The sequence below is a fragment of the Stegastes partitus genome, unplaced genomic scaffold (assembly GCF_000690725.1).
Source record: "Stegastes partitus isolate 25-593 unplaced genomic scaffold, Stegastes_partitus-1.0.2 Scaffold863, whole genome shotgun sequence".
Taxonomy (NCBI): domain Eukaryota; kingdom Metazoa; phylum Chordata; class Actinopteri; family Pomacentridae; genus Stegastes; species Stegastes partitus.
In genome coordinates, this window is record NW_007578594.1 from 211922 (window position 1) to 223521 (window position 11600).

Sequence of the window (11600 nt, forward strand, 5' to 3'; positions counted from 1 at the left end):
AAAGCATTGAAAGGGAAAACTTCCAAGCAGGATGAATACTTTTTGTAGGCCTTCTGTTTAACTTTTGAGCTGTAGTGCAAAAACACACTTGGAAGCAGATGACTGACACAGAAAATGAAGTTTGTGTAAAATAATACATCTGAACATAACTAAAATTAAACCTGACCTGAGGCTGGATACAAAACTCAGTCTAGGAGTTGAACATGTTGTCCTGGAATACAGTAAATACAAAAACAGACGGACACAAAATCAATCTATTTAATGTTTTTTTTTTACTCAAATTATCATACAAATTTTCTTCTTTTTCTTTTCTTTACCCACATTTATATAACCCCCCCTTGATAAATACAATATGCAATCATTTATGTTGTTGCTGTAAATAATACAGAATATAAAGTTTGTATTTAAATGCTGCCCATTGAGGTATCAGTTGAAAGCATAATCTTCATAGAAAAAAACCATGATTATGTAAACATTCGTGGCGATTAGTACGGAGTGCTCGGTTTTTGAATTGACAGAAATATTAAGGTTTGAATTTCTGAGCGAACTCCTCCAGTGCAGCCAGAAGCTTCTCCTCCTCCTGAGGCGTGGACCGAGATGAGGCGAGGGGAAGGTGTGTCGCCACCGCCGTGCGATCTGGAAGGAAATTTAATGGAAATAAATGAAACAAGAGGGACACCAAACCACAAAAATCTCATATATTCAGGGAGTTGATGACAGAAAAGTCATGAAGAAAGATGAACTATCCTTCTTATAGAGTCACTCATCATCACAGTCACTCCTCCACATAGCTTTGCATGTCTGTAAGGTTCACCAGCAGATACATATGAATCCCCCTACTGATTATTATATTCTTTGCAATCGAAGTTTTAGCAACAAATTATAAATAACTCGTGTTGTATGTAGTAGGTAACAGAGTTATTTACAGCTGTTCAAATATGAGGAAACTGAATGTTCGTATTATTTTAGAATAATGTACTATTTTGTCATTAGCAGCGTGCTTACATGTACATAAAATGAACTAACAGGATGAAATTAGATCCACTTTAACAACAATAAATTCTAGATAACCAATAAAATATCACAATTACTAATGATATGGGAACGTTTGCAGGACTACAGACCTGTTTGACAGCCAACATTTTGACTTGTCAAAACAGGAAAGACACAGGTCGCCATGTTGGAGCCTACAAAAACTCCATTTAGCTCCTGTGAAGTTGGGCAAGGAGGTCTGGAGTTTCATGCAGGTGTGGTTTACAAGATGTAGAAGATATGTGGTGATTTGCAAAGTTCTGGCATGAAGCACGTCCCAGTTGCTGCAATTCAAATATGACGTATCACATAGACGTATAGGTTGTGTTTTAGCCACAGAGACTTGAAGATGTTACTTTCCAAATGAAGTGAGTCATTTTGGTCTTACAGTTATTCTGTTGTAATATTTTTGATGGAACAAAACAGAGGATTGTTTTTCTGTTTTGCAGGTGCCCGACAGTCTTTGAGAATTCTTAGAGAGCTCCACTCCTGTGACGGATAAGAGGGAAATTGCTGATACAGTCCTACGCAGGGTGAAAGAGAAAACATAAAGCAGTCCTCCCATGACGAGACAAACTGTCCAGAACAGAAAGAACTTGCCTCTCCATAGGTAGCATGATAAGAAGAATATAAATACTGACAGTCCTTTTACGAGGGGAACTCCTCTCATAACCCCGTGTTGTGTGAGATTCTGTGAACTGCTGAATAAAGAGACGTCAAGATCCTTGTTTTGAGAGTGTTGATTCTTGTTCACCCACAATTTTCTATTTGGATCTGCTACTACGCTAAAAGTCCATAAAATGAGGTCGATGTTAGAAGATTACGAGCATTAATGATGGCTGTGTTACACTTGAAGTTATTCAACACACCTTTGCTGCTTCTGCTTTGACCAAATGCATATTGCACAGTTTACTTTTAAAAATAAATTTCAATAAAAGAGGCTAAAATGCCTAATAGATCTGCAGAGTTTGACCCTAAGCCAATGTGATGCACAATCTCATCACATTTCTGCACCACGAGCGAAGCTTTGACTCACAAAACACTGACAGATACTTCACAAAGGTTTTTCTGACCCTGGAAGAAGAGTCCGCTCGGCTGCTTGGTGGCAGCTGGAGACACAGCGAGCCACACCACCGTGTCTGCCCCCATGGCCTCCGTCCTCAGCTTGCCCTGCATCTTAGCGTGGAATGAAGGCATGGACGACTGGACGGCTGCAGAGAGGAAAAACAAAAGCGCAAATCGCATCTCATGTAGGTGTGAGTCACAGAATAAACTTTCAATGTACTGCATGATTATTCCTTTAGATTAATCGTAGCAACTGGACCTGCTTGAGTTCCTTGAAGACGTTTCACCTCTCATCCAAGAGGCTTCATCAGTTCTGACTGACTAGTTGGGAGAACTGATGAAGCCTCTTGGATGAGAGGTGAAACGTCTTCAAGAAACTCAAGCAATTCCAGTTGCTACGATTAATCTATAAGAATAACCATGACCTGGATGACTGAGAATCTTCACAAACGTACTGTTTGATCTTAAAGCTCAGTCTTAGTCTAGATTGAAACCTGTCCATGGTTCACACTGCTTATAGTGTTCATCCTGTATCCATATTGTATATATCTCCTCATAGTGGTAATACTGTTTATACTGTTCACACTATTTATCCTTAAACCAAACTGCAGCTCAAACAATAAATCTCTCTTCAGCCCACCTGGTGTGTCGGCCCAGCCTGGGTGCATGGAGGAGAAGTGGATCTCTTTGTGCTGAGCGGCCCACCTCTCTGTCAGAATCACCTGCTGCCTCTGTCACAGAGAAAAACACAGAAGCACATTAATAAACATGGACGCATTAGTTTCCATATAGATCTATACGTCAGATCTCTGTTACTTTATTCTGAGCGTAGGCCATGGTGCCGTCAAACGTTCCCTTCTCAAACTGGAGGTCGGCCACGTTCAGCTTCTGCGTGAGCATGCCGCCCGACGACACAGTGACCTGGAGGGAAACACAGCAGCAAATGTTTATTCTTGCTTTCAGGAATGCGTAAAAATGGTGTATATTTTCCTGCTCGTATAGAAATCTGACAGAAAAAAACTCCACCCACCACTCTGGGATCTTCAGCCTTCTTCAGTGCAGGTATCAGTGCAGTAGTGAGGATGTATGTACCTGAAAATAAAAGTTAAAACACAAGTCAGTTCAGCAGCACAGAGTGATCATTTCTGACTATTGACCAGCTGTCAAGCCCCAAATGATTGGTCACATTTTGATGTACTTTTTTTAATGTGTGTATAAACAGGAGGTCAAAGTCAAAGCTGCACTCAACAGGAAGAAGGTGGCCTTCAGGAACAAAGACAGGGAGGCAATCAGAGCAGCACGGAGGGAGGTGAAGCTGTGCCTGAAGGAGGCCAAAGACACCTACAGGAGGAAGGTGGAGCAGCAGCTGAGGGACAACAACATGAGGGAGGTCTGGCAGGGTGTGAATAACAAAAGCCAGAACAGCAGGGGGGACGGTGGAGGAGGCAAACAATCTGAATGCCTTCTTCAACCGGTTTGACCAGCCCATGAATTTGAATGCTGATTTGATTTGAATTTTGAATGCTGCTGTTTTGTTGCTGATTTTATGTTGGTGTTGTTTTTTTGGTGTAGCAATTTCCCTGAGGTCTTGTACCGAAGGGATTAATAAAGTTTTATTCTAATTCTAGGTGCAAAAAAAAAGCAAATGGTGCTAGAAGTATAAAAAATATAAATACAGTGTAGTGATATAAATAAGTATATAATAGTACAATAAATAACAAAAGAGTAAACTATCTAAAGATCTTAAAACTCCTACTTACAACTCAGATTTCTTACCGAGTGTATTCGTGGCAAAGTTCTTCTCCAAACCCTCCTCGGTTAACTCCCTCTGGTTGACCATGCAGCCTGCGTTGTTGATCTGGAGAGCATGACAAGTAATTCATATCACACTAAAAACCTGCAGTGTGTTATACAGCTCAGCAGTTACTTACCAGCACATGAAGTGTGTTGTTTTGTGAGAAGCTCTGCGCAAACTCCCACACTTGCCTCGCGCTCGACATGTCAACGATGTGGACGTGAACATTCTGGGAAAAGAACCCAACAAAAGAAAACGGAATGTCACTTTTCATAAGGTATAAGGCTTGTGTGCACAGTGAGTCTGCCTGTTCGTGCATCATTTGCAACATATTTGTGCATCTATGTCTTCATTTAAAAGTTAATTTGTCCTCATACTATAGAGAGTCTCTGTCAAATAGTTTGTGAGGCGTCAACAGCAGTGAACATCCATCCATCTATCTGTTATCTATACACCGCTTAATCCTCACTAGGGTCGCAGGGGGGCTGGAGTCTATAGCAGCTGACTCAGGGTGAAGGCAGGGGACAAAGTGAACAGCTGAGTCAAAAAAATCAAAGATGCTGTTGTTTGTTATCGCTATTAATTTACAGTTAATTTGATTTTGACCCTTTGCTGCTCTCAAATAGCAAATTACATTTAAATCAGAAGGCAGAGGAACATTTCAGTGCCACTACCAATAATTCTCATTCTAAATCAGAAAATCTAAATGTTTCTGCTCATGAATATTTACATTTTTGATTCATTTAAAACTATTTCTTGACACATCAATGTTGTCATAATGCTCAGGATATGCTCCAGCGGTCAGTGGGTGTATTTTCCAGACATGAATGATTCATTATTTGCTTTTTTTTAGTCGTTTGATTCATTACAGAGCACAACTGATTCATGAAGCTGGTTGTTGTACGTCTGTATCTGAGAAAAGATCATTTAACCAGAATTCTAGGAGCATGTGTTGAACTTTTCTTGGCCAAAAAATGACACAGACACAGAGGAGGTCCAGAGAAATTAGATTTGGCATGGTCCTGATTATGGGAAACGCTTGCATTTTAATTTTCAACAGATTTGAGAAGACGCATGTCAAAGTCTTTATGAAAGCAAAAAGACAAACAACAGCTTCTGTCAGTGGGTGAAATATTTTTGCTGGAAGTCCAGATTTCACCCACTGGTCACTGTCTACCCACCACTGACATACTGGTCTAAGATGTGTTTCCAGTCAGTACAAAAAACAGAAAACATCTACGTCATTTGGACAAAGCTCCTGCAGTAGAACTCCTTTAACAGCTACGAGAGTGAAAACTTCAGAGGCAGACAAATGTCTAATAAAAACCTCACCTGATTTTTACTTTGTTCCACTATTTCACTTTGGGCTGCTTCTGCTCGCCCCTTGTTTCGACACACCATGTGAACGGTTCCCCCTGCAGACACAAAAACAAAAAATATGTCAGCGGAAAGGTCAGGATTAACTTCCACCACCTTCAAGATTCCACCTCTTCTTGTAATGACTGTATTATTGTGTGAATACTGAGGCTAAAACAGCTGGCGAAGCTAAAAACTAAAAGTTAGAATTAAATATAGAAATGCAAACGTAAAGCGCTTTAAATATGAAAGCAATAAAATGGGTGACAGACAAATAGCAGATATAACAATAGATAATAAAACATTGTGGACGAAAGTCAAACTTTACAGGCAAGATATCGTCTCAAGGTGGTCTATTCAATCTCTGACATGTTGTAAATGTAATCCATACAACATGATTGTATCTTTCCAGCACAATGTCACCTACTTCCTCCTCCTCCTCTTTCTAGTTTATTGCTGTCCTTGACCTGACCAAGCTTGCTGACAAGTCTGCCTGCCTCACTGAAGTCCAGATAACACTGTCGCTTATTAATACCAGATGTCATTATCCAGATGTAAATGGAGCCCAGATGGTCCAGAAGTTAAACGGATTGTTTGGTTTCTTTGATGTGGGGTTGTATAAGGTATTTATCCATAGTTAGTGTTTTATGTACAGTAGTTTACAGTCAGCAAAAGCTCTGTATAGAGAAGAAGACAAGAGGACTGGTACAGAAGCAAAGCAGTCAACTGCTGCAGATAATTAAAATAAATAAATAAATAAAAAACGATATTGTTTAAGGTGTTAAGCTATATTTAGAATATTCTCATCACTTTCCCTTTGTATCAGACAACCCATGCCAATGGGAAACTGAAGAAGTAATATAGCTGCCTTCTGAGCCACCAGACTCCATTGACAAAAACAGTCATTTTACCTCTCAGAACACAGGACTTGTTGCTGTGTCATTTTGTGTGACTTTGGTGTTTTAACATGTCACTTCTGATCCAAACTAACATGTTAGATCACCAAAGTCACACAATCACAAAAATAATCTACCCAATCAAGGCAACGGTGGACCACCAACTCCTGTTTTCTGCAAGGTAAAATTACTGTTTTTGTCAACAGAGTCTGGTGGCCTTGAAGAGAGCATAGAGCGACTGCATAGAATAGAAAATAATCTGAATACAGTGTACACTTAAAGCCACTTTAGGGGGCTAAAATAAATGTTGCTGCGAACCCTGCTCCAGGTAATAAACAGACTATAAGTATCTCATATAACCTCACTTTAAAGAAACCAAACTATCCCTTTACAGGCTGACTCATCTTTTTCCTGCACTTTTAAGTACAACTAAAAGGCTTGTGCCAGCAGACCAGGTTTATACGTTAAATCAAGTCATACAAACACACTGATGCTACACCTTGTAGACCTATACAAACGACAAGATAGAGACTTCAATCAAAACAGAATATAAAAAGCAAACTTTATAATGTGTGATCACCCTCTGTCTCCATTTTGTTGGCTGCCAATGTTCAAAAACTCACCTCTGTTGGCGATTTCCTGCGCTGTGGCTTTGCCTATCCCGCTGTTGGCACCAGTTACCATGAAGGACCTTCCACTCAGGTTCACCTCTAGATCACCTGCAGCAAAACGCTTCGCTGCAGCTTCGTAGCCGCTTCTGTTGAGATCAGAGAACAGTACAATGAGTCCACCACACTTACATACCGGTGCCAGTGTGATCAGACCAATGTCACAAAATCTATGTTCTGCTTTCTTCTAGTTCGTGGCAGCTTGTTTGAGCTGCAATGAATGGATGATTAATCAGTTCAAGGATCAACAGAAAATGATCTGCAATTGTCTCAATAACTAATTCATTATTTTTAGTAGTTTTTCAAGAAGGAACAACAAACAATTGTTTGTACCAGCTTCTCAAAAATACAGATTTGATGCTTTTTCTGTTGTTGTCAGGAAACAGTTTTTTTTTTGTTTTTTTTTTTTGGGGGGGGGCTGCTTGATTAAATAAAACAACACTTTGGGCTGTGGGGTATTATAAGAGGCATTTTTCACTATTTTATGACATTTAATAGACAAAATTCTTACCCAACCTCCTGTTGTTTATGATCAAATCACTGCACGTATTCATGTTTTTGTATTACATTGGTTCTACTTCAGCATTTTTGTATCAACAAAATAAATAGCTTGATGTACAACAAATGCTTTCTCAGGGTTAAGTTGGCTGTGGAATATAAATCATACACTCTCAGTAACTTTAAATTAAACTGTACTGATGTACAAGTGGACTACACGACCCTGTTGGTTGCAATGAAAGGTGCAACAAGGACATTCAGCTGTGTAGATGTTTGAAGGTGTGGCAGAAGCTGAGAAAGATGTTAAATATCTTTATGGGTTAAAGTTTATTTTATGATCAAAACTACTTGAACTATGAATCCTGTTGCCTTGTCTCCCCTTGAGTCTGGGAACTAGAAGGTAAATGTGACGCCCAAAAGCAGTAATATCACACATCCATGCTCCTCAACGAATCTAAATTAATCTGAATGTAATTTTAGTTTTTGATGCCCATAATAATATTGTGATATTTTAATCTCACAACACTGCTGATATACTTTACTTTTATATGTGCAAACAGAAGCAGACTAAGTATTGGTGTCTGTTATATTTTTCCTCTCTGGGGTATCATTGATGACTCTCTCTTGTGTGATACCACATGAGAGCAATCAACATTTACCCACTCCATCCCAATATCAGAGATTCTGACAGTCCAGGGGCCTCATTTATCATCAGTGCGTAGAAAAGGTTCTAAATTCTGTCGTACGAATGAAATTTAGAGTGTGCGTAAGTACAAAAAAAATCTGTATTTATCAAACGTGCATATGGGGGTCGTACACACATCAGTGTTGATAAATCCCACTTGTTCTTAACCTCCGTGTTCGTGCACGTTGCCTTCAGGAACGCCTCCAAATCACCATATATGGCAACAACACACCTCTTTATAAAGCAAGTGAAGATTTATTTTTTGCTCTTTGCTCTTTGCTGCTGTAAAACTGCAAATTTCCCCACTCTGGGATTAATGAAGTGTTAACCTAGCTTTTCCTATCATAATTGCTAGCTATTTTGATAATTAGTTATTTGCTTTGGACATTTAAAAAACAAACAAACAAACAAACAAACAAACAAACAAACAAAAAGCATCTACATTCTCTGCTTCCAGCTTCCTAGATGTGAATATTTTCTGGTTTCTTTACTTCTCTGTGACAGTAGAACTGAATATCTTTAGGTTTTGGAAATTTGACAATGAACAAATGAATCATTAAAAGAACTGACAGATGAATCTACAATGAAGACAACTGATAGTTACAGACCTGTCAAACAGTATTAAAAATGCATTTGCTCAGAGAAACATTTTTCTCGGTATAGCCATACAAAAGCTGATTTTTATCACCAGTTAAACAACATGTGTGGTTTCCCCTGAATGCAGGTCGCACAGTTACTGTCACATAAGTGGGATTAAGTACACGTTACGCAAAACGTAAAAACTACAAGAGGAGAGGTGTGTCCGCTTACTTTCCCTCACATTGTAAGCTCTCATAGAAATGATATTTTCCTTACTTTGTGTACTCCTGCAGTCCTTTCACAAACCAAACGGCGTTCCTGTAAAAAGACATTTTAACACACACGCAGCAGCTCAGCTTGTGTTGTAACTGGTTGTGTTGTAAGCTGCAGCCTGAACACAGTGCAGTGTTTTGGTTTCATAAGAATGACTGAACGAGTTATGTAGTAAACTGGGCGGGGAGTCACGTGTGTGGCAACCCGGAAGTAAATTTTAAAAAGTGTGTCGTAGCGCCCCTGGAGGACAACTCAGGCTATTACTGTCAGCGCGAACAAACAGTTTTTCGACGGGTTCTTTTTTGAGTTAAACACAACAAAGTAAGCTCGGTTTAAATATTGTTGAGAGCGGAAAAGAAAGTGAATAATTCCCTGACCACGTCAGGAAACCTGCCGATAACCGGTGACTTGCTGGTTTTTATACGGTTGTTTCGCAGGTCTGTGCAGCGTTGTCAGGATGGCCGAGTGGTCTAAGGCGCCAGACTCAAGGTAACTCCTTCCTGTGAACCGGGACTTCTGGTCTCCGAATGGAGGCGTGGGTTCGAATCCCACTTCTGACAATACCTTTTGCTGCTGCCGTGTCTCGTATGTGTTTTACTTGACCGTCTCCGATTTTAAAAAATGCCGCTAGCTTCAAGGCTAGCCCGTTAGCTGCTACGTATGAGGAGCTAGAATGGCTGTTTCCATAGTAACAGTAACACACCCGTATACAGTCAGCTGTAAATATCTATCTGCTTACACACCAGTCAGGCAGTATTTTACTAGACTAATGCACGATCCATTGCATTGCATTGCTTGTTTCTTGGTGTGTTAGTCTTTTTTGTTTTTATACTGTACCGAGAGAACATGTCCTGTACATAATATGGCAGAACTGACAACAAACTGGACATTGATGCACTGTGTAATATAGTTTGCATTTAGTGCCATAAAAGAAATGTAGATGCAGAATTTCCATCAATAATAAAGTATGTTATAATTTAAATAATAACGTGTTGATGCCAATAAAGCATATTAAATTGAATCGCCCTGAATTGAACTGAATTGGAATTTATAAATACCTTAACTCGCCTTCAGGGGCAACCCATACTCATCTGTTATACATTTGATAATATAAATAAAGTATGGGATAAATAAAGTATTTTTCATTTCATTTCATTTAAATATATTGGTCGTGTTTTATAACTACATGGACTTCACCTGTCATATGTCATCTAGCTGCATAATTACCTTTGATTTTCAGTTTACGTTACTTTGCATTTTGTTTTGCAAGATATTTAACAATTTGTTACTAATTGGTCAATACACCTAAATGTCTGTCTCAGTTAAAAAGAAAAAAAAGTGTCTACTAACCAGAGCTCTGACATAAACACTAATTCTGCACTTTAAATATTATTTATTTTGCATTCTATGTACCACATTCTATATACTACAGAATCTAGTACCAGCTTTCAGAGCAGTTTCTAATTAAGATAAGTTTGTTTCTTTTATTGCCCTGTTCTGTTCCGTTTTGTTCATCATGTGTGACTGAGCTGCTGTTTTCTGTTTCCAGTGACAGGCACTGAAGTTGGAGAGCATCTTAATGTAACTTTAACACCAGTTTTGATATATATAAGTATACAAGTGCATTAGGTAGTTAGTATTTAGTATAATAAGAAAGTTGTGTATTTTTATTTTATTTTTTATACTACTCTCAAATGTATTCTTATTTTTTTCATGCTTATTTATTTTGATTTAGTTACTGTATTTTATATTTCTGAGTTTTCCACTCTTGCACTTTAACTCTTGTCTTTGGACTGTTTGTTGGACTGGGAGGGTTGTTTATAGACAGAATATATGCTGGGTTTTTGAATGTTGCTGTATGTGCTGTATATCTTAAATATGCTTCAATAAAAATATGCTGAGAACAAACACACACAAAAAGAAAGCTGTATATTCAAATTATAATAACCCTAAAATCTAAGTTTAAACATACTTGGCATAACTTGTGTCTTTTTAACCCATGTGGATCCCTGTGATATATTACTTTGTATTATATTTTTCATGATATGTATCACAGTTTGTTACTGAATGGTTAATGTTCCTAAATGTCTGATCCAAAATAATAAAAAAAAAGTGACTACCTTAGCCAGAGATGTAATCACTTGTTTTGAATCTCCAACATTATTATTCATTTTGCAATTTTACATTTTACATGGCATTTTATTTTGGAGTATGTGTATTACATTTTTTACTGACTACAATGCTACCAATGTTACCAGATGTCGGGACCCAAATAAAATAATTAGTTATCTGTGTATTAGCCAGAGATCTGACACAGACAGTCACTACAGGGTATAATTCCAGTTTGCAAATCAGTTTCCAATTAATATTTTAGCTATTTACTTACTGCTCCATGTGTCCTCTTCTGTTTTGCTTTATTAGTGATGTGTGACTTGGCTGCTGTAAGGTTGTGACTTCCCATTTCCCACTGACTCTATAGTTTTTATTTGGCATCATAACAAACCTGTAAATGCAGAATTGGGAAAACTTCTGCTTTTAACTTCTATTCAGTATTAATTTATTGATCAAACCTTCGTAGGTGAGGCTGTCTCCAGTAGCAAAACAGCAGCATGGTGTGTTTTGTGTGAGAAAAAGCTTACAGCACCTGGTATTCCCAGGCGGTCTCCCATCCAAGTACTGACCAGGCCCGACCCTGCTTAGCTTCCGAGATCAGACGAGATCGGGCGTATTCAGGCTGGTATGGCCGTAAGCGA

General features: G+C 38.6%; 1 protein-coding gene, 1 long non-coding RNA gene and 1 other non-coding gene across 4 annotated transcripts in view; 2 read left to right on the forward strand and 1 right to left on the reverse strand.

Moving 5' to 3' along the window:
- The window catches only part of dhrs12 (dehydrogenase/reductase (SDR family) member 12), a 25261-nt gene extending 16258 nt beyond the window's left edge, over positions 1–9003 (reverse strand). Inside the window, exons 1-10 of one of the 2 annotated variants that reach the window (XR_520632.1) lie at positions 8851–9003; positions 6768–6901; positions 5225–5307; positions 4029–4121; positions 3874–3955; positions 3128–3189; positions 2914–3018; positions 2738–2828; positions 2106–2243; positions 333–636 (exon numbers count right to left, since the gene is read on the reverse strand). Coding sequence is in view for 1 of the 2 variants with exons in the window: in XM_008293178.1 (XP_008291400.1) it covers positions 524–636; positions 2106–2243; positions 2738–2828; positions 2914–3018; positions 3128–3189; positions 3874–3955; positions 4029–4121; positions 5225–5307; positions 6768–6901; positions 8851–8906 (957 nt within the window). In the remaining variant the exon portion in view is untranslated. Of the gene's footprint in view, positions 1–244; positions 637–2105; positions 2244–2737; positions 2829–2913; positions 3019–3127; positions 3190–3873; positions 3956–4028; positions 4122–5224; positions 5308–6767; positions 6902–8850 lie in introns of those variants that run through there. The other variant, XM_008293178.1, reaches the window with a different exon arrangement.
- Positions 9004–9298: 295 nt separating this feature from the next.
- On the forward strand, positions 9299–9407 carry trnal-caa (transfer RNA leucine (anticodon CAA)). Its single transcript has 2 exons — positions 9299–9336; positions 9362–9407. It is a non-coding gene; the product is annotated as a tRNA-Leu (tRNA).
- Positions 9408–11457: 2050 nt separating this feature from the next.
- The window catches only part of LOC103365683 (uncharacterized), a 4925-nt gene continuing 4782 nt past the window's right edge, over positions 11458–11600 (forward strand). Inside the window, exon 1 of the long non-coding RNA XR_520631.1 lies at positions 11458–11504. This is a non-coding gene — a long non-coding RNA (uncharacterized LOC103365683). The remainder of the gene's footprint in view (positions 11505–11600) is intronic.